At 39.9% G+C, this 20,090-nt stretch overlaps 1 protein-coding gene across 1 annotated transcript in view; it reads right to left on the bottom strand.

Annotated features, from left to right (window-relative positions):
• Nucleotides 1–20,090, bottom strand: part of slco5a1 (solute carrier organic anion transporter family member 5A1) — a 42,547-nt gene that overhangs the window by 10,877 nt on the left and 11,580 nt on the right. Inside the window, exons 3-6 of the mRNA XM_034103964.2 lie at nucleotides 10,044–10,176; nucleotides 8,695–8,912; nucleotides 7,888–8,052; nucleotides 1,109–1,307 (exon numbers count right to left, since the gene is read on the bottom strand). Coding sequence (XP_033959855.1) covers nucleotides 1,109–1,307; nucleotides 7,888–8,052; nucleotides 8,695–8,912; nucleotides 10,044–10,176 — 715 coding nt within the window. The remainder of the gene's footprint in view (nucleotides 1–1,108; nucleotides 1,308–7,887; nucleotides 8,053–8,694; nucleotides 8,913–10,043; nucleotides 10,177–20,090) is intronic.

Here is a 20,090-nt window from a genome sequence, read left to right as displayed (position 1 = left end):
AAGCAGAGGCTGTACATCTTACATTCACATTAGTAACATGCTCTGACCTTAGCTCGAGCCATTTGCAGTCATACAAAACTGAGAATAAGCTTTACTGTGGTCTGCAGAGGGTCAAAGTATAACATCTGAATAACAACGCTTTATAAAGAGCGGCAGATGTTCCTCAAAGAAGACAAAGCTTAACTAAATACAGGGATTCTTATCATTGGTGTGCCTTTATCTTAATTGTATATATGTTTATTATATTGTTACTTATTTCAAACCTATGATTAGCCTGGAAAACATGTATGTTTTGGGACCATGTGATAGTTAAGTTCCAGTTTAAGTGTTTTTAGCTTGAAAATGCGGCTTTGTAATATGAACTCTCCAATTGTGGATGTGTCGGTCATATATATTGTACATTTTTGTTTATTGTCTGAACCATCACTTCGTTTTTTCAGATTTAAATTATTATTATTTAATTTTTTTCTTTAAACTGTGGGTTTTCTCTGGAGGTTTTTCCTTGAGTAAAAGTAGAAGTACTCAGATATTGTACTTGAGTAAAAGTAGAAGTCCTCAGATATTGTACTTGAGTAAAAGTACTCAGATCTTGTACTTGAGTAAAAGTAGAAGTCCTCAGATATTGTACTTGAGTAAAAGTAGAAGTATTCAGATATTGTACTTGAGTAAAAGTAGAAGTACCAGAGTGTAGGAATACTCTGTTATGGTAAAAGTCCTGCATTCAAAATGTTCCTCAAGTGAAAGTAGAAAAGTATTATCATCTAAATATAGTGAAAGACAGTGAACGTAGTCGTTGTGCAGATTGGTCCATTTCAGAATAATATATATGATATGTTTTATAATGATTGATCATGAAAGTGTTCTCAAAGCTGGTGAAGGTGCAGCTAGTCTGAATGGCTTTGTAGACTGCAGGGTAGCTGGTGAAGGTGCAGCTAGTCTGAATGGCTTTGTAGACTGCAGGGTAGCTGGTGGATTTACTCCAGGTGGAACTAAAGTCTGATTCAACACTTGATTATATTTCACATCTAAGTAACTAAAGGTATTCAATCCCTCCCAGTCTCCTCCCTAGTCTCCCTGTAGTCTCCCCCCTAGTCTCCCCCGTGCTCACCCAGTGGTGTAGGGGATGTTGATGCCTCCCAGGTTGATGGTGTCGCAGCCCACGATGAACAGCGTGGAGAAGCAGAGCAACGACACGCCGCTGCAGATCATCGCCAGTTTGGCCGACTCTCTGGCTCCCAGCTTCAGCTTCTTGATGATGTATCCTCCCAAGACGATACCCACACCGGCACTGGGAACAATAATCACACCTGAAGGGGGGGGGGGAGACGGGGGGGGACGTTAGAAACTCATGTAGATTTTAGTTGGAGCGTCTTACAGCTAGTCCTACCAAACCTTTGCATCTGGTTTTCTAGTATGTGAGGGTCAATTAATTAAGGATGACATATTATCAACCTATACCTTTGTTTTTTGATAAAGCTTATAGTTAGGGCTGATTAGATTCAGCCCCTAGTTTTGCTGATATAGGCTTAGTTTGTCGGGGGACATCTTACTTCTTCCTTCTCTCTGTCTATACCCGTGTACACTCATGTTCCGATTAACCCAGCTTCCCCAAATGTCTTTCTTTTTGGTGTCTATATACGCTGGGATCCGGAGTCATGGATGATCCTGCGGTCCTGTGTCCTGGATCGCGAGCGCTGGATCTTGAGTCGTGGCTGTGGTCCTGGATCATCGGTCCTGGATGGATATCCTCGTGGATTCATCTTCCTATTATACACACATGCATTTCCAAACATTTGGACTACCTATGTTGCAAATGTATTATCTTTTCAATTTACACACGGCATCTATTGCACGTCTGTCCGTCCTGGGAGAGGGATCCCTCCTCTGTTGCTCTCCCTGAGGTTTCTCCCATTTTTCCCTTTAAACTGGGTTTTCTTTGGAAGTTTTTCCTTGTGCGATGTGAGGGTCTAAGGACAGAGGGTCTAAGGACAGAGGGTGTCGTATTGTCATACTGATATTCTGTACACACTGTGAAGACCACTGAGACAAATGTAACATTTGTGATATTGGGCTATATAAATAAACATTGATTGATTGATTGATTGATACGACATGTATATACATTACATTACATTTAGCTGACGCTTTTATCCAAAGCGACTTACAATAAGTGCGTTCGACCAACAAAATACAAACTTGAAGAAAACAGAATCATAAAGTACATCAGGTTTCATAGAGCAAAAACATTTCAAGTGCTACTCAACTGGCTTTAGATAAGCCAGTCCTTTGTTAGTATATAAGTGCTTTGTTAATAGTTCTATCGCTCGAAGTGGAGTCGAAAGAGATGAGTTTTCAGTCTGGAAGGTGTGTGAGCTTTCTGCTGTCCTGATGTCAATGGGGAGCTCATTCCACCATCTTGGATCCAGGATAGCAAACCGGTACAAAAATAAAATTAAAGGTCACCTATTATGCAAAATCCACTTCTTCATGTCTCCTCTACATCAACATGTGTCCCCTCTTCTTCATGTCTCTTCTACATCAACATGTGTCCCCTCTTCTTCATGTCTCTTCTACATCAACATGTGTCCCCTCGTCTTCATGTCTCTTCTACATCAACATGTGTCCCCTCTTCTCCATGTCTCTTCTACATCAACATGTGTCCCCTCTTCTTCATGTCTATTCTACATCAACAAGTGTCCCCTCTTCTTTATGTCTCTTCTACATCAACATGTGTCCCCTCTTCTTCATGTCTCTTCTACATCAACATGTGTCCCCTCTTCTTCATGTCTCTTCTACTACATCAACATGTGTCCCCTCTTCTCCATGTCTCTTCTACATCAACATGTGTCCCCTCTTCTTCATGTCTCTTCTACATCAACATGTGTCCCCTCTTCTTCATGTCTCTTCTACTACATCAACATGTGTCCCCTCTTCTTCATGTCTCTTCTACATCAACATGTGTCCCCTCTTCTTCATGTCTCTTCTACATCAACATGTGTCCCCTCTTCTTCATGTCTCTTCTACATCAACATGTGTCCCCTCTTCTTCATGTCTCTTCTACATCAACATGTGTCCCCTCTTCTCCATGTCTCTTCTACATCAACATGTGTCCCCTCTTCTTCATGTCTCTTCTACATCAACATGTGTCCCCTCTTCTTCATGTCTCTTCTACATCAACATGTGTCCCCTCTTCTTCATGTCTCTTCTTGGCCACTTTATGTCATAACGATGTGTTGTCTTGAGTAACCATTAGCCAATCAGCAACCAAGGTACCCCCCCCCCCCTCTTATCACCTGAATCTCCTCTAGAGCACCATTGAGTTCTTTGTAACCAAATGTCTCTCAGAGGGGCGTGGGGAGGGGCTCCTTGTTTTCCTCTAAAGTAACAGACAGAGAATCAGCACTTTGGAAACAGGGCTGAAACAGAGGGGATTATGGGTAATGCTGCAATGACCCGTTTGGTGTTTCGAGACAAAACAAAAAAATATTGAATAGAAATGTTAATATAAACATAAGAAATAAGAATAAAAAAAACCTAGAAGACAGGTGCTGACGGGTCTTTCTAGAAACATATAGCATAAAGGCCCCAATGTCACTTCCGTCCAAAATTACAGCCCCGCCCCCTTTCCTGTGAAAATACTGCATTAGAACGAAGCGGAAAATAATCGTGTCTTCATGTCTTAAAGCTGCCGAGTCATATATTGCACCTCAAACAACAAATAAATACCTAGTCACGGTTTCTTTACTTCCTCTACAGAGAAAAGGACGGTAAAAGAAACTCAGAAAATCCCGTCTCTGGCGTCTGACGCTATTCGACACCAATTTCATATTATAACTATACAGTTTTTGAGGAACAGAAATATTGTTTTCTGGCATCACTTTAACATTTTACAGGGAAAATCTGCATTTTGGTTTGAAGGGCAGCGCCCCCGTTACCTGATGCATACAAACATCTGGGTGCTACTAAATTCAGTCCACCTACATCTGTTCAGCAACTCAACACTAAAACATATTCTCTAGAATCTCTTTGGACAAAATCTTTGTATGACTCAAAGGTTTATGAAAGATATAAAGATGTTGTTGTATAAAATGTGTTCAGTGTTTAAAAATGTCAGCCGTCCATAACAGAGCTGTGTGTGTGTGGAAGGTGAAGATGACTCACAGTCGAGCGAGTGACTAATAACTTGCTTCCAAAATCGTCTTTTTCAAAGCGTTAGTGTCTTATTCGTGTCCTTAAACTCTCAGAAACTGCATTGAGAAGAAATAAATATGCTAATACTATTTTAGCTTGCCGTGATCTAGAGATGAGCTGAAGTCCAGCCTCTTTTAAATTCCACATTTTTTATGGAAATGTGATGCTCAGGAAGGTTTGCCATTTGAGTGTCATGACATTTAAATAAAACCCGATAGCCTTTTAGTTTTAGCGTCTGTTTATCTGCAGACATGTCCATCACACCTACAGAGAAAAGCTTTCAAGTACCTTTGCTATCACAACCACAGAAAACCAAAATAGCCGTCATCTCTGCAGAGCAGCTTCTCCACTTATCAGCAGAGCGTCTGTCTTTAAAATACACTCCTGCAGACTCAAGATGTCTTTAACACGGCGCCTCTACACTTCATTTCACTTCTATAACACAGAGATGAGCTGGAGAACAGCACCGGATGAGCGTAAATAAAGATTCTTTAGGTCTCTGTGTATCAGTAATGTGGATATAATGACTAAGTGGGTAATAGCGACTAAAAGAAGAGGAAGCAGTCTGATAGTTAAATAAAATGACAACAATTCATAATGATGGAGCCTTTAAAACCAGAGAAATACAACCTTATCCTCAACCCTGACACGTAGGCCATATTCAATAATACCATATCCACAATCTAAGACAAACACAATTAAAATCAATATATATATGTTAATATTGCCCAGGCCTTGCTCTGCAAAAGCTGTAAAATCCAAACGTAACAGTGTTGTAGTCAAGAACCCCTTAACCGAGACCAAGTCATGACCAAGATTGGAGTGTACCAAGACCAAGACTTTAAGAGGTTGAGACCAACACCAAGACTTTAAGAGGTTGAGACCAAGTCAAGACCAACACCAAGAATTTAAGACGTCAAGACCAACACTTTAAGACGTCAAGACCAACACCAAGAATTTAAGACGTCAAGACCAACACTTTAAGACGTCAAGACCAACACCAAGAATTTAAGACGTCAAGACCAACACTTTAAGACGTCAAGACCAACACCAAGACTTTAAAGGTGGGGTAGGTAAGTTTGAGAAACCGGCTCGAGATATACTTTTTGTTATATTCCATGGAATGCTCTTAACATCCCGATAGCAATGAATATCTGAAGTGCTTTGACAAAAAATCCATAAACAAATGTCATTAGTGGAAGCCGTGATACTGTAAAAAGCACGACCAACCATTTTAGCCGGCCCGGCTAAAGTAACTGGATGGCCTACCTGCCTATCAGCCCTCCATCGGGGCACAAACTTATCTCGTGCCCTCATTGGTCATGTGTGCGTTCGTGTGTGTTGGGGGAGGGGCTCTATAAGGAAGTGGCAGATTTCTTCCGGCTGTGTATTTTCAAATTCTAGCTCACTCGAGCTGGTTTCTCCAAAATTACCTACCCCACCTTTAAGAGGTTGAGACCAAGTCAAGACCAACACCAATACTTTAAGAGGTTGAGACCAACACCAAGACTTTAAGAGGTTGAGACCAACACCAAGACTTTAAGAGGTTGAAACAAAGTCAAGACCAAGACTTTAACGGTACGTACGTCCACACGGCAGCGTTGCGTGCTTCAACGCGGATTCATTTGAATGGAGTGACGTCACGCTTTGCCGAACTGAATTGTGGTTCCGTTTATTTCTGAAACAGTATGGAGCTCAAAGGCTTTCTCTCTTGCCGGTTATACCACAAGGTGAGTTCCTTTCTACTTCCTGCTTCTTCACACACATGCTCTCCAGTACAGGTTAGCTCTGAGTGTTAGCGATGCTAATGTAAACACCGACCATATTACGTCCAAAACAGTCGGGCATTGTTTCTGATAGCAACGTTTCTGATTGGGCCGTGGGTCCACCTTTCCGATATTACGTCATATCGGACGCAAATCTGGATCAGCTCCGTTGTTCCCCCGTTTTAGAGATTTGGGTACGGAGGAAAAGAGACTTGACTTTTTAAAGTGCTTTCTAGTTCTGCAAACCTGATTTCCAACAAGGTCATTTGTTTTCAAGCGTTACCCGGCATGTAGCTCTAGGGACTACAACTTATCTTTTAACATCTGTCTTATAGGAACATCTAGTGTCACAATACAGCAAAAACAGTGCCAGAAACAGGTTTACGGCCAAGCAGGATTTCACATACAAGGAATTTGTCTTGGTGTTGCGTAACAAAAGAAGTAGAAAATAAGGAAATAAATATCAAATAGTGCCAAAGTCAAGAAGGATGGATTTCAAAAATATACTTTTTAAAAAGTTACATTTTCTATAGTATGTCTGCTTTTAAAGTTATAGTGCAGTGCGTGTGTAAACAATGTATCAACTACTAATTACCATTTCAATATTAGCATGTTTTAAGTCTCACAGTAACGGCCCGTCCACACAGCGGCGTGCGTTGACGCTTGCCGGCGGGCGTGACTGACACTCGACCAACAACCAATCACATGAATCTCCCGCCCCTGACACACAAGCCGCGGTTTGATTGGCTAGAGCTTGTACTGGCCTATGATTCGATTGGCTGACGCTTCTGCCGAGGCTTCAAAAGTTGAACATTGCTCAACTTTTGCAGCGAGCCACGCCAGCTACGCCCCCCGTCGCTTCCCACAATGCAGTTCGGCGAAAAGTGACGTCACCCCATTCAAAGTGAATGGTGAAGCGTCAACGCACGCCGCTGTGTGGACGGGCCGTAAGCCCTTTTTAAACATTTTATTTCGAAACAATAGGATGTAAAAATGAAGTTGTGCAAAATTTGAAATATAAATCAGGAAAATGTGCAAAAAAAAATTAGGAAAACTTTATATTTTTAAATAAAGAAAATATAATCCGATCCAATATAAACATGCCAACATCAGCATGTCGTTAAGTTTACAATAGCATTTCAAAACATGAGCATATAACCTTGCTAGCTCAATAATATTGCATGCTTTCATCCATGTGTGTGTGTGTGTGTCCCAGGTGCCCCCTTCACTTGACGACCAGCAGTTTCTTTATTATTAATGTGTGCCGGCCGCTCCTGCTCTGCTCGGAGATAAAAACCATCAGAGCAGCTGAGTGGGCAGAAAGTAAAGTGGTGTGTGTTGTCTAAATATTCTGGTCTGTCTGCATCATGTCTGAACTGCTGGGGAGACATTAATGGGGAGTTCATAAAGAAGGAGGGTGTGTCTTAAAGATGCTCAAATTACTCCTAAATGTGGGTTTTATGCAAAATAAATCGTATTTTTGCAACGTCTGATTCAAGCGTGGGAATTACGGACATTAGTTTTTCAAACAAATATGTCAGAGTAGATTAGAAATTGGATCATGTGATGGTGTGTGTGTGTTCAGCTCCTACATTTTTTTATGAAAAATAAATTGTATTTTTGCAACACCTTATTTAAGCGTATGAATGACAGACAAAGATTTCAGAGTAGATCAGAAATTGAATCAAATAATAATAATACATTTAATTTGAATAGCGCTTTTCCCAGTGCTCAAATTCGCTTTACACAAAATCAGAAACAGCACAAAGAAAACAAAGAACACAAACAGTAGTCAACATAAGTGAGTTTTGAGAGATTTGACGAGGTATCGTTTGTGCCAACACACGTAAATCCTTTAGTGTTTGCACAGTGTGTGTGTGTGTGTGTGTGTGTGTGTGTGTGTGTGTGTGTGTGTGTGTGTTCAGCTCACCGGTGTAGATGCTGGCGCTGGAGGCCGGGATGCCGAACTGAGACTCGATGAACTTGGGGATGAAGGTGATGAAGGCGGTGACGATGGCGCTCTCTGCTGTGTACGAGAGGCTGACGAAGAGGAAGGTCACGTTGCTCAGGATCCTCAACGCTGCTTTAGGGAGATCTGCAAGAGAAAGGGTGATGTTTACTTGATTAATCACTAGATATGTATTTACAATGTCAGAAAACTGTTGAACATTTCCTATTACAGTTACATTGTATTGACCAAGCCCAAAACATATTCAAAACATATTCAGTTAAGTGTAAAAGACTAGGAAAACCATTAAAATATTCAATTTTAAGAAATGTGTGCATCAAATAAGACCCAAAACAATGAATTCATTTTACAATTATTGCAAGTTAAACATTTTAATTAAGGATAAACAGGTTGTAGGGTAAGTGATTTAAAAAATGCCGGATAATGTTGGGCTATAAAGGAACTACAGCACGCTCACATGACTTCACGTCACCACCGCGAAGCTAAAGGTGGCTAATGTTGGGCTATAAAGGAACTACAGCACGGTCACATGACTTCACGTCACCACCGCTAAGCTAAAGGAGGCTAATGTTGGGCTATAAAGGAACTACAGCAGTTAACATCTCTTCAGCTTGTGTTAACCACAAATCTTATTTCAGGCTAACAACCAAAGACACATTCGAAAATCCAATGACTGAGACAAGCAGACCTAAAGTGGTAAAATGCTGACTCATTTCCAGGTTTTAAGACTCATTCCTGCACCCATCTTCAAGCAGTATATTTCTGTACCTTTGATGTCCCTTCCGAAGCCCATGGACGAGGTGACCGCCTGGCTCTTGTTGTTGCTTTTCTCTTTGAGGACGTCGTCGTCGCTGGACAGGCTGTCCATGCTCATCTTTTTCCTCCTTTTCTTCTTCTTGTGTCGGGGGGGCAGCTTCTTGGGGAAGGTGAACATTGGGAAGATGACCAGCGTCATGGCAATGGCACACAGCAGGAACCCACTCCACCTAAGGGAGGAATGAATAATTCAAAAGACTCAAAACACAGACCTTGACAGACAAGTTAAGAATATCAAATACTCACGATATAGGAAAACAAACAGAGAATTAAAGAGATGAAATCAGGCGATGGAGGAGACACTTTTAACCTTATCTACTTCTCAACTAGTCAAAATGTGATCAGAATCCCAAACTAGTAGAATAATCAAATCACAGGAATCACAATATTTAATAAAGGCTAAATTATTGTGCAACTGCAGACATATCCCTGCCTTTAAAGGGTAATCTGCAGACTTTAAAAATGACTTCAGTACGTATAATTCATGTGAGAAGCCCACAGGCTGTTGGCTGCTGAGTCACTGGTTGTTCTGTCAGTAAGAAAATGGCATCACTTCGAGCTGTAAATGGATGACTAGCTGCAACAGCAACAGTACAAAAACAACATGAACTAAAGAGGATATTAGGTATTTAAAGTTATGGTTTGGGAACGAGTTCAAATCTCTGCACGACCAACAAAAACAAAAAAATATATATATATGTGATGGCAGCAACTTCACTTTGACACCTGTTGCTTAAATGCATGTATTTCAAAAAGTTAACACCAGAAGGAAAACTGTATTATTATTATTAGAGATGTCCCGATCCGATCACGTGATTTTCAAAAGCCGCAGCAGCTAAATTGTCCGTCTGTCTTGCTCTCGTTCTGTCTCTCGGTTCCACTTTTACTTTGGCGCGCTACCTGTCTCACTCTTTTCCGGCCTCCAGCTTTTCCTGCTGGAGCCCGCCGCTTAAAGGTGGCGGGCGCGGACCGGTCCTAGAGCCCGTAGTGTTAAAGGTGGTTAATTTTACCTGTGAAATCCATAGATTTAGGAGGTTCCCTAGTGGCCGTTAGCTGTACACAAAAAATGGGGAAAAAAGTCGCGGCTTATAGTCCGAAAAGTACGGTACATTCTATTTTATTGTATTTACTTGCACTATTATCCGTTTCATTGTGTTGCACTGTTGGAGGAGTCTGTGACCTAAGATTGTCATTGATATATCTGTAGCTATTTTCAAATGACAATAAAAGCCTTGAATCTTGAAATCTTGAATCTTGTATGAATAGATATTACACTTCAACCAGCCCAAAGCAGCGCTCACCAGTTCCCGATGAAGCGGGGGTCGCTCTGATCGATGGTGACGGCAGTTTTTGGGTCAACGTAGTATCCGATGAGGACTCCTCCCAGTAGGTACCCAGCTGCTGGACCCAGCGCTCCCATCACATACATGATGGCTGAGGAGAAGAGAGAGATAAGAAGAGTCAAACTTTGGCAGAAACTCAGTCAAGCGCCTTCTTCCACATCCAGCAGACACTAAGCAAGTGTATGTTGATATCCATGTGGTGAATGTATTTAATCTACTTTTTCCTCTGGCTCTTGAGAATATAGTAGGCTCTGTAGCTGCCAAATGTTTATTTTCTTCACCAGTTAGTGTCCAAATGTGTCCGTCTACTATTTGCTGGTGGAAACAAAAAGGTAAATGTGCCATAAAACCAAGACTACAAGATAAAAAACCCCATTAATATGTATAATTGGTGACATTTTACTTTTAGTTAACAATCAAAGGTGGGGTAAGTAATTCACTTCAGATACAGTTGTTGTTATATTCCATGGAATGCTCTTAACGTCCCGATAGCAATGAATATCTTAGCGTTCGAGTGTGTTGGAGGAGGTGCTCTGTGAGGAAGGGGCAGATTTTTTTTCGGCTGTGTACTTTCAAATTCTAGCGCACTCGAGCCGGTTTCTCCATTCTTACCTACCCTACCTTTAAGGAGCCTTTCACATTACAGAGAGTTAATAAAGTATGACAAATATGAATTAATGCAGTTTAACTTAAAGCGTTAAAACCATCAATTGCCTTCTTCCACATCCTGCAGACACCGAGCAACTGTTTGATTGAACTGGAGTTATGTTTCTATAAAGTGGTTTAGTCTCCACTCACCCATCACACATCTGGCTCTTTAACTGTTTAATGGTGTGTGTTGTTCCACTGAGCAGGTAGAGCTATAGAGGTAAATGTGGCATACAGTGAGACCAACACTAAAAGCGGCTAAAAAACCCTCCGTTAAGCTGCAACGTTGATGTCGTCTTTAACTAAAAATAACACCAAAAATGACCTTCTTCCACATCGACGCATCCATAAACTATTTGGCTCTTTAGCCGCTAAATGCTTTTTACATTTTTTACCAGTCTGCCCTCTACCGAAACCAAAACTAACAAAGAAGCATTTCTGTGAACTGGAATATAAAAAGGTACCTTTCACGATATAGAGAGTCTTATTTAAACGTTAATACAGAATCAAAAATATGTAAAAAATGTGGTTTGAATTAGATGAAAGCAACAAGACAAAGATCACAAACCTGTGTCTTACACTTGGAAACAGACCGGTCGAAAAAATATAAAAAAATACGTGCCACTTCGAGAGCGAACGCAGACTTTTCTACAGTTTCTTGTATATTCTTTATTTTCACCTGAATAGTAAAAAATAATCCGTGTGAAAGTTGTTCAATTACCCAAACTCAGCGTCTAACTTTGACCCTTATGTAACTGTTCAAATCAACCTAATCTAGTTTTGGGAGTGGGGTACAAAAGGCTGTGTGTGTGTGTGTGTGTGTGTGTGTGTGTGTGTGTGTGTGTGTGTGTGTGTGTGTGTGTGTGTGTGTGTGTGTGTGTGTGTGTGTGTGTGTGTGTGTGTGTGTGTGTGTGTGGTCTAGCATTACTATACTTGTGGGGACCTACATCTGTTTACATAGTCACGTGTGGGGACTCGCCTCCCTTATGGGGACACATTGGAGGTCCCCATAAGGGGGATCATTAATTTTAGGGTGAAGACTTGGTAAGGGTTAGGGTTAGGCATGTGTTGGTTATGGTTAAGGTTAGGATAAGTCTCCAGGAAATGCATGTAAGTAAATGTAATGTCCCCTGAAGTGATGTATACATAGTATGTGTGTGTGTGTGTGTGTGTGTGTGTGTGTGTGTGTGTGTGTGTGTGTGTGTGTGTGTGTGTGTGTGTGTGTGTGTGTGTGTGTGTGTGTGTGTGTGTGTGTGTGTGTGTGTGTGTGTGTGTGTGTGTGTGTGTGTGGATCATATGACCGTGTAATAAGGGGCTCCGAGCTGAGGATAAGGTTTCTCCAATTAGAGGGAATTAACATCTTAAGGTCTCTTATGGCCGGAGTTGAAAGCAAAAACTCGAACAATCCGGTGGCGTGACACAAAAACTCAAGACTGGGCCAGGCACTGGAGTCCTGGGGAAACACTGGGAGCACTGGGTCTCACATCAGTAGTATTTTCACAAACGCCTCGTGGAGGATTTATAGTACACCAATATTGAGATTTTCAAAATGAAATGACAGCTTGGAAGTCACAGTGGGGACTACATTTAAAATCCAATCTTCTTACTTTTTAAATTAACCGAGCAAACTTCATTTTGTGGAAGAACTGATACAACTGTGTCACAAGTCAATGGAGCAAAGGTCAAAATCAATGGCATAACATACGTAGCATTGTTCTTTATAAGTCATCTTCTAAATGTACATTGTAAAATATATACGGTGAAAAAGCCACAAAGATATTGAAGCTCCCAAACAATGGATGTCTTACTTAGTTTTGATGGTTTGTTTTTGCTCTCTATGAACGAGTTATTGCATCAAGGTTCAAGGCTTTTCTTTGTCATATGCACATAGCTACAGTGCAGTTACGTCGATGTAAATCTTAGTTTTGCATTCTCTTACAAAAATATTTATTGATTTGTTTCTCATAATTCTGACTTTTTCTCAGAACAATACAATACAATTTTTTGGTATCACATGTGGTCCTAATCCTCTTCTGTACATTTCGAACGTTTGATTTCAAAATATTCTATCATTGAAACTTTGTAGAGGATAGTGTGGAACAAAAACCTATTTAGCCTGTCAACATGCCTATAACTAATATACACTTATTTCCTGCTATTGCTCTGTATGATTATTATTACCTTTTGTTTTGTTACTTCCCATTGTAAAGCGTCCTTGGGTTTCGTGAAAGGCGCTATATAAATTGCAATTATTATTATTATAAACATGGCTGGATAACAGCAATATATATTTATTCTGATGACACTTTAATAAGTACATGTTCCTATATTGATACACATGGAGCTAATTAATGTATTATAGTGGCAGACATTGGAACTGCTTATTCATCTGTTTCGAATCACAAGTTGTTGTGAATCATTAACTCAAGCAGTCACTGAATTCCCCCCCCCCCCCGAAACTGATATTTATTTTGGTGCTTAAGTATATTTTTGATGCCGGATCTTTTCTTGAAACTGAATATTTTTAAAAAAAGTCATATTTCTACTTTATCTTCAGTAAAATATTGGAGTTCTTCTTCTCTTCCTAATGCATGCACACTAATCAATATGTTAAACTGATGCAGAGATATTCTCCTCTCCATTAGACGGTTACATCATCCGACGAGGAAAAGCCGGGGTGATAAAGCATCGGATGGGATTGAGGGCTTGGGCTTTCCACGGAGACCCAGCGGCATCCTGGGTAATCCCTTATCTAACAGAGGAGGGAACGCCGTATTACGCAACGGGAAGCCAACCAACAGCACGGGGATAAAAGAGGAGAGGCTGGAAAACAGCTTCAATAAAAAAAAAAGGGTCGGCAAAGCGTGAGAGATAAATACTGTCACAATATGCATTTTACCTCGTCTACGCACTTTCTGGTTGGATGCAAACTGCATATCGTTTTGTGTCAATAAAGTTTAATCTGATCTGAAGATGGATATAATGTGGCAAGACAAACAGTCAACAGTGTTGCTTGTGTTGGTGAAAATATGATGTACATATCAAGAAGATAACTGTACTTTAAATGTATTTATATATCATGTGCTGCATTTTGTTCCACTGAACAGTATTTAAATAAACATTCATTTTAAATTGTATCTTATCCTATTTTACATTTATATTCTTATTTCTGCATTTTACTTGCACCATTGTGTCAGTTTCACCTTTATCTTAAACCGTTTTATTTCTATTTCTTCTAGCACGATTATTGTATCTTTGTTTGTTAAGTATATTGCTTTGTTGCCTCGTTACAGGAGACTGAGGTTTTCAGATGTTTAATGCCAAAACTTGTGTTTCTGTTGAGCACATGACAGTAAAGTCTTTGCATCTTGAGTTACAGGACCTTTTAAACACGATACCCAGACCCCGTTTTAAGCAAATCCAGTGGCGAACCGTGTCTATCACAACTGGACCTTCTGTAGACACACACCCCCCGCCGCCCCCTCCCCTTCGCGGCATTACAATGTCCGTCTTTTCACTGAATTGTCGTCTTGAAAAGGGAACTCACAACAATTCCGCAACAACTTCCTCTTCACCTGTTGCACTTGTCATTTCAACGTTAAAAACACTAAAACGGCATGAATTGCTTCGCCGCAGTCATTTAGATCCTCTGTCTCGAGCCAGTTCACTAGCGGGCCTTCTAGAACACCCTGGAACCGAGGGAGACTCTGAAAGAACACGCCCATTCGCTACAAGTCAATATATGATTGGTTGATCAAACTGTCAGTCCAAACGTACGCGCTCATTCAGTGCAACGGCCAGGGCATTCGATCAAGGAAGTAGAATACCTTGTTGAAGGATATTCTACCCAGAGACCCAGAACAAGATCTGATTGGTTGCTTTCTTTTCTAACACAAAACCACTGGAATGCGTAGTGCATGGTCCGAGAAGGACAAACACATCAACGTACCACTGTAATATTACAGATCAACAACACAGATACGATTCTCATTCATTTTATTACATTTCATTTCTATAATTAAATCGATTTTTTGTTTGTTTTATCCGAGTGTTCCAGGGTATTCTCTGAATGCCTTGAAGGCCCTGACGGTTCGCCACTGAGCAAATCATGGCCGAATGAAATGGGAGTCAGAGTTGGTTTTCATCATCCTTCTTAATGCTTAATGTATTCAAGAAAATAGGACAAGTTTACATAATTAAAAAGCCACAGATCACAGTTACATCCCAGCATTTCAGAGCTGCTTCCCACTCAAAGCAGACATTAAAACATCTCCTTGGACCTTTAGAGATTTTAGGTTAAATTTGACTTTTTCTATCCATTGTTTCACGAGCATGCATGAGTATGGTTCGGACACACATTGCGGTTATGGTCTTTTTTATGTTTTCTGTTCAAAACAACCTACTAACAGATGGTTGGATCAACACATTGCATTGTAAGGATTTAAAATGTGTATGCATCGGTTTCCTCTCTGTGACCTTACCCATAAAACCCTTTTTCTCTACAGAGATGTTTAAATCCAGCTTTCAGTGGCAGGTTTTCTCAGTGTTTTGCTTCACATATTTCCATTTCTGGCTCACATACGGTTCAGGTTTCCAGGAAACGGAGCCTAACATTGGACGGTGGGACTGTACAGGCCTGGGGCTGTGTAGTGTTGGGTTTACTGGACAGAGATGTGCAGGAATCAAAGTCATGCTTGCTTTCAGTAAACACGCTGAAATGATGAGGTTAAAAATGTTGTTTCCCTCAACGGATAACTGTCCTCCATCTTTTAGCTTCTTACTTCTTCCCCTTCGTTCACTATAATACGTATATCTCTTTGCTTTCCATTCTACTTACTTGTTTTTTACGTTCTCGTTCTGCCTTCATTTATCTTTTTAGTCTCACTTGGGACTATATCTCTTTGCTTTTTATTCTTTGTACTCTACCGTCTTTCTCTTGTTCTTTTCACAGTCTGTCTTAACAAGGAATGTTTCCATGCAGCTGTTAGGGTTAGGGTTTGTAATGTGCATTTTCAGTGCCTAAAACCATGAATCGACAGCAGAAATTGAATACATTTGTTATTTACAAATATATATAAAAATAAATGTGTGTCCGACCAGTTAATCAAGATTCAAGGGGTTCTTCTTTGGCCCATACTGTACATATATAATCCTTACTTTCTCGTTCTTGCTTCATTGATCTTTTAAGTCTCACTTTACATCTTGTTGCTTCTGATTCTATGTACTTTGTATCGTCTTTCTCTTTTTACTTTCAATCTTTTCTTGGTATGTTTCCATGCACCTTAGGGTTAGAGTTTATAATGTGCATTTTCATTGCATAAAAACCTCGATAGCAGAATTTAAAACCATTTGCTGTTAAATGTGTTCCCGCCCAGGTCCTTCTTTGGCCCATAAACCCTTCCACGAAGTTTAATGAAAATCGGAGAAGTAGTTTTGCCATAATCCTGCTGACAGACCAAACGTGATAAAATCTCCTTAAGGTAATGAAAGCCTCTCAGGTGTTACGGCATCTGTAGTCCTCTGAATGAGTACATGAGTGTAAATCCTGCCAGGGCAGCAACACACAGCACGACACGGCCGTAAACAGATATCGAAGCCAGCGGTAAATCAGAGGAAAAGCTAATAAAATAAGTAATGAATGTGAAACGCAATTTTTAAATGACTTAAAGAGCCTCTGAAAGCCTCAATCATCGAGCAGAACACTTGTAAGCTTTCAATCCATTTAGCATAAATCACAAAGATAAATCAGGGTTGCTCTCGCCAAGTTTAGTTTGAGGCTTCATTAAATCTCTGCACGATGATAGATGGGTTTCTATGTCACTTTTGTAAATGCTACAAATACTGCTGTTAGTTTTTAGAGCTCTGAATGGTTTAGGGCACATGTGTCAAACTCAAGGCCCGGGGGCCAAATCAGGCCCGTGGTGGATTTAATTTCGGCCCGCAGGATAATGTCTAATTCCTATTAGATCTGGCTCGCCGGTATATTGCACCTTCACTCCATCCTGAGGGTCTCCTCCGCTCAGAGCCTGACCCCAAACATTGATGACCTTGCACCCAAGATGAGATGCCAAGTATCTGAGCTAGCATCACAGAGCAGCAACCTGAGTTCAATGGATGTTTCCTTCTGCACTTTCTCTCTCACGACAACAGGGCATGTTTGTTTTCTCTTTGAGGGGAATAGTTTTGTTGAAGCAGTTGTTGGCCTGTGGGAAAATGTACTCATAAGAAATGACTCCGGAAAAGCTGCAGATAGAGCCATAAGAAATGAATGCAACTGATTATTTAATGTTTAATGTTTTTATAGGCAATCATTTAAGCTTTGTTAGTTCCAGGTTTAATTTGTGCAATAAGTTCATTTCAATACGTTCTGCAATAAACATTGAACCAGTCCGGCCCTCGAATAGTACCCATTTTGGCCCACTGTGTATTTGAGTTTGACACCCCTGGTTTAGGGTCAAATACATTTCTAAACTTCTGATATTATGAATCATGCAGGTCTGATTTCTGTCCCCAGCGTCAACCTTTAACATGGAAAAGCAGCGTTCAGTTATTATTTATCTGCAACAAACTGCAGCAGCTCTCACTTCTTTTAAATCCAGGTTAAAGACCTTTCTACCTCTGCTACCTTTTAATTACTTGAATAACAATACGTACACTGCACTGTTTTAGTTATTAAGCAAGAACCAGGCTTAAAAATATATAAATAATAATAATAATAAATAAAAAAATATCTTTTTTTTTTTTAACTGAAATATCAAAAATATGGTCAAGTTACAAAACTGGTAGCTCAATATGAATTTCTTTAGCAACATGGGAAAAAGAGTGAAACTCTGGGCATGTTTTAATCGCAGCTCAAAGCATATTCCAATTCTTCATGGCTGTAAATGAGCAAATATGTCTTTATTTATTTTGTTCTATACCTGGCTAATTGTATTTTAATTTGTATTGTCTTTATATTTTGGACGGACAGACGGACGGATAAATTGTTTTGTCGCGCCATCATTTTGAGTCAATCTACATGAATTACAATTTTTTTTAAAAATAGGATAAAATACGAACCAAATAAAGAGAAACAATTGAAAAACTGAAAATCGAAATATTCTTAGTAAGAAATGTGTATCCAAAAATAATAAAATATACAGAATAAATTAGAATACCCTTTTATTTCACCAATCTACTGAACATATAAACATAGTGTACTATATCCTCCTGGGACCCGACTGTCTTCCAATTTCCTTTTCTTTGTGATTTCCTATTTAGGGTTAAAAAAACATCTTGCAATTTACACTTTTTTATTTTATTTTTAAATGTTACAGTATGTCCACTGTAGAGGACGTCGGGGCCATTTTAGTTCGACAGTATATACAGTTTAGACAGCCAACATTAACAGATAGACTATGTAACGAATTATGGTTATCGAGTGATATTAATACAATAATACATTCAGCTTTATTTAAAACATAAATAAGTAATTGATCTGAACATTGCTGTTTATTTGGTCACTAAAAAAGTAGTTTGGTTTTTGGTGAATCTTTCCAGATCAGCAAAGACTTTGTAGTCGATGTAGTGGGAAAGTACCTCACTGACTCCAGTCGGCACGGGCTGTAGGGTCATCTTGACTAGTGTTATGGATGTGGTCTCCATTTGACCTGCTCATAGAAACAAAGCTTGCATTCCTGAGGCAATTCTCATTTGTCATGGCTCCACTTGAAATAAAAACAACAATAAGACATACGAGCTACTCTTGGCCCAGAGGGCCATGTCTTTCCAGCTCGTCCCTATCTGTCTCTCTGTCTGTATCTGTGCGCTCATGGAGCCTCCTGCATCTCCCCCCCCCCCCTTCTTCTTGACCCTCTTCTATCCCAGGTGTGAAAGAATAAAGAATTGGTGAACAGTAGCTTGACATTTAAAGTAAAATATATCCTGTGAGGTACAAGTAGGCTGCAATATGCGAACAGCTAATTAAATAAAAATGTAATTTAATAATGTTTTCGCACAGCATTTGGAATTGCCTTGTTGCTGAAATCTGCCATTTAAATGAACTCGCCTTGCCTACACATCTCCTCTCCCCTCGACAGCAGGGCTCAAAGAGAGGAGCCACGTGACGATCAGACAGACAGCTGAGGCCAAACCAGGCCGGAGCAAAGAGAGACACAATGACATTTTATGGGATGTCGGAGGGCGTTGTCACGGCGATCTGCTGACACAACACACTGTCTCGTTACTACTTCCCAACGGGAATCCAGCGCCAACATCCAACTCTCCTGAAATCTGTGGTCAGGTATTCTGTCCTTTGAACGCTACAACCCTACATCTGTAACACAGAACTTGCAGTAAAGAAATGAAGCCTCTAAGGGGGGGGGGGGTTCTCAAACTAAAGCTTACATAACAGACAAGAAGTGGGACTATTCATGATGTGTAGAATATTTAATATAGAATATATCTGTTTATAGCCTATTTATAATTATTCTATTAATAAAAATTCCATGTATAATTATTCTCATTATGTAGACTCCTGCACTGCTATTTTGCACTTCTGGTCAGATGCCTAAACTTACATTTCGTCACTAGTACATGTACTATGTAATGACAATAAAGTTGAATCTGAATCTGAATAGGTGCTGTTCCTCTTTAAATGTTAGTAGTTTAGGCTTAATTAAATGGAAAGAGTCCAAAAGTTTTGTGAATGGATAAGCATTTTCCTGACATATTGTGTATCATGTCGCACTTCTGACCCCTCCAAGAACTCTGAGAATGAAGTCAACTCGATACCAAAAGCCCGTTTGTCCCCAATCATCTTTACATTTCCAACAACACATCAAAATAACATTTAACAAAAACAGAAGTAACCGAGACAATTTGTAAACCTCCAAGGAACCAGCACAGAGTCATGGTTTAGCAACATGTGCTAAACCAATCAAATGTCTGGTTTTCTGACTTAATTACAGTCATTTGAGGTGATAGTTTAAATTAAGTGTAAAGAGACAAATGTACTTGTATTTATATATGTGTATTTTGTTAGTGTGATTGGCTTTAGGAAATGTTTTAATGTTGTTGATTGTGATGTGTGTACCGACCAGGGGACTGCAGATGGAAATTAGCTTTTAGCTTTAATATGTCATATAGCATCTCTTTTTATGCACGGTCCTTGTTCAATAAAGATAATCCTCTCACTTCATTTCTCCTCTCTATAGACCAAGTAGGAAATCTACAACATAATTTAAAACATAGCTTAAACCACCAAATACACTAACAGCCCTCCACGCCTACAGTCCCCAATGTTGTCTTATTAAAGTGTCTTGAAAACAACTGTTCCTATTAGGGATCGACCTATATGGCTTTTTCAAGGCCGATACC

This window comes from Pseudochaenichthys georgianus, chromosome 17 (assembly GCF_902827115.2).
Source record: "Pseudochaenichthys georgianus chromosome 17, fPseGeo1.2, whole genome shotgun sequence".
Classification (NCBI taxonomy): Eukaryota; Metazoa; Chordata; class Actinopteri; order Perciformes; family Channichthyidae; genus Pseudochaenichthys; species Pseudochaenichthys georgianus.
The sequence above is the reverse complement of the archived record's forward strand: the minus strand, read 5'-3'. Positions and strand labels throughout refer to the sequence as shown.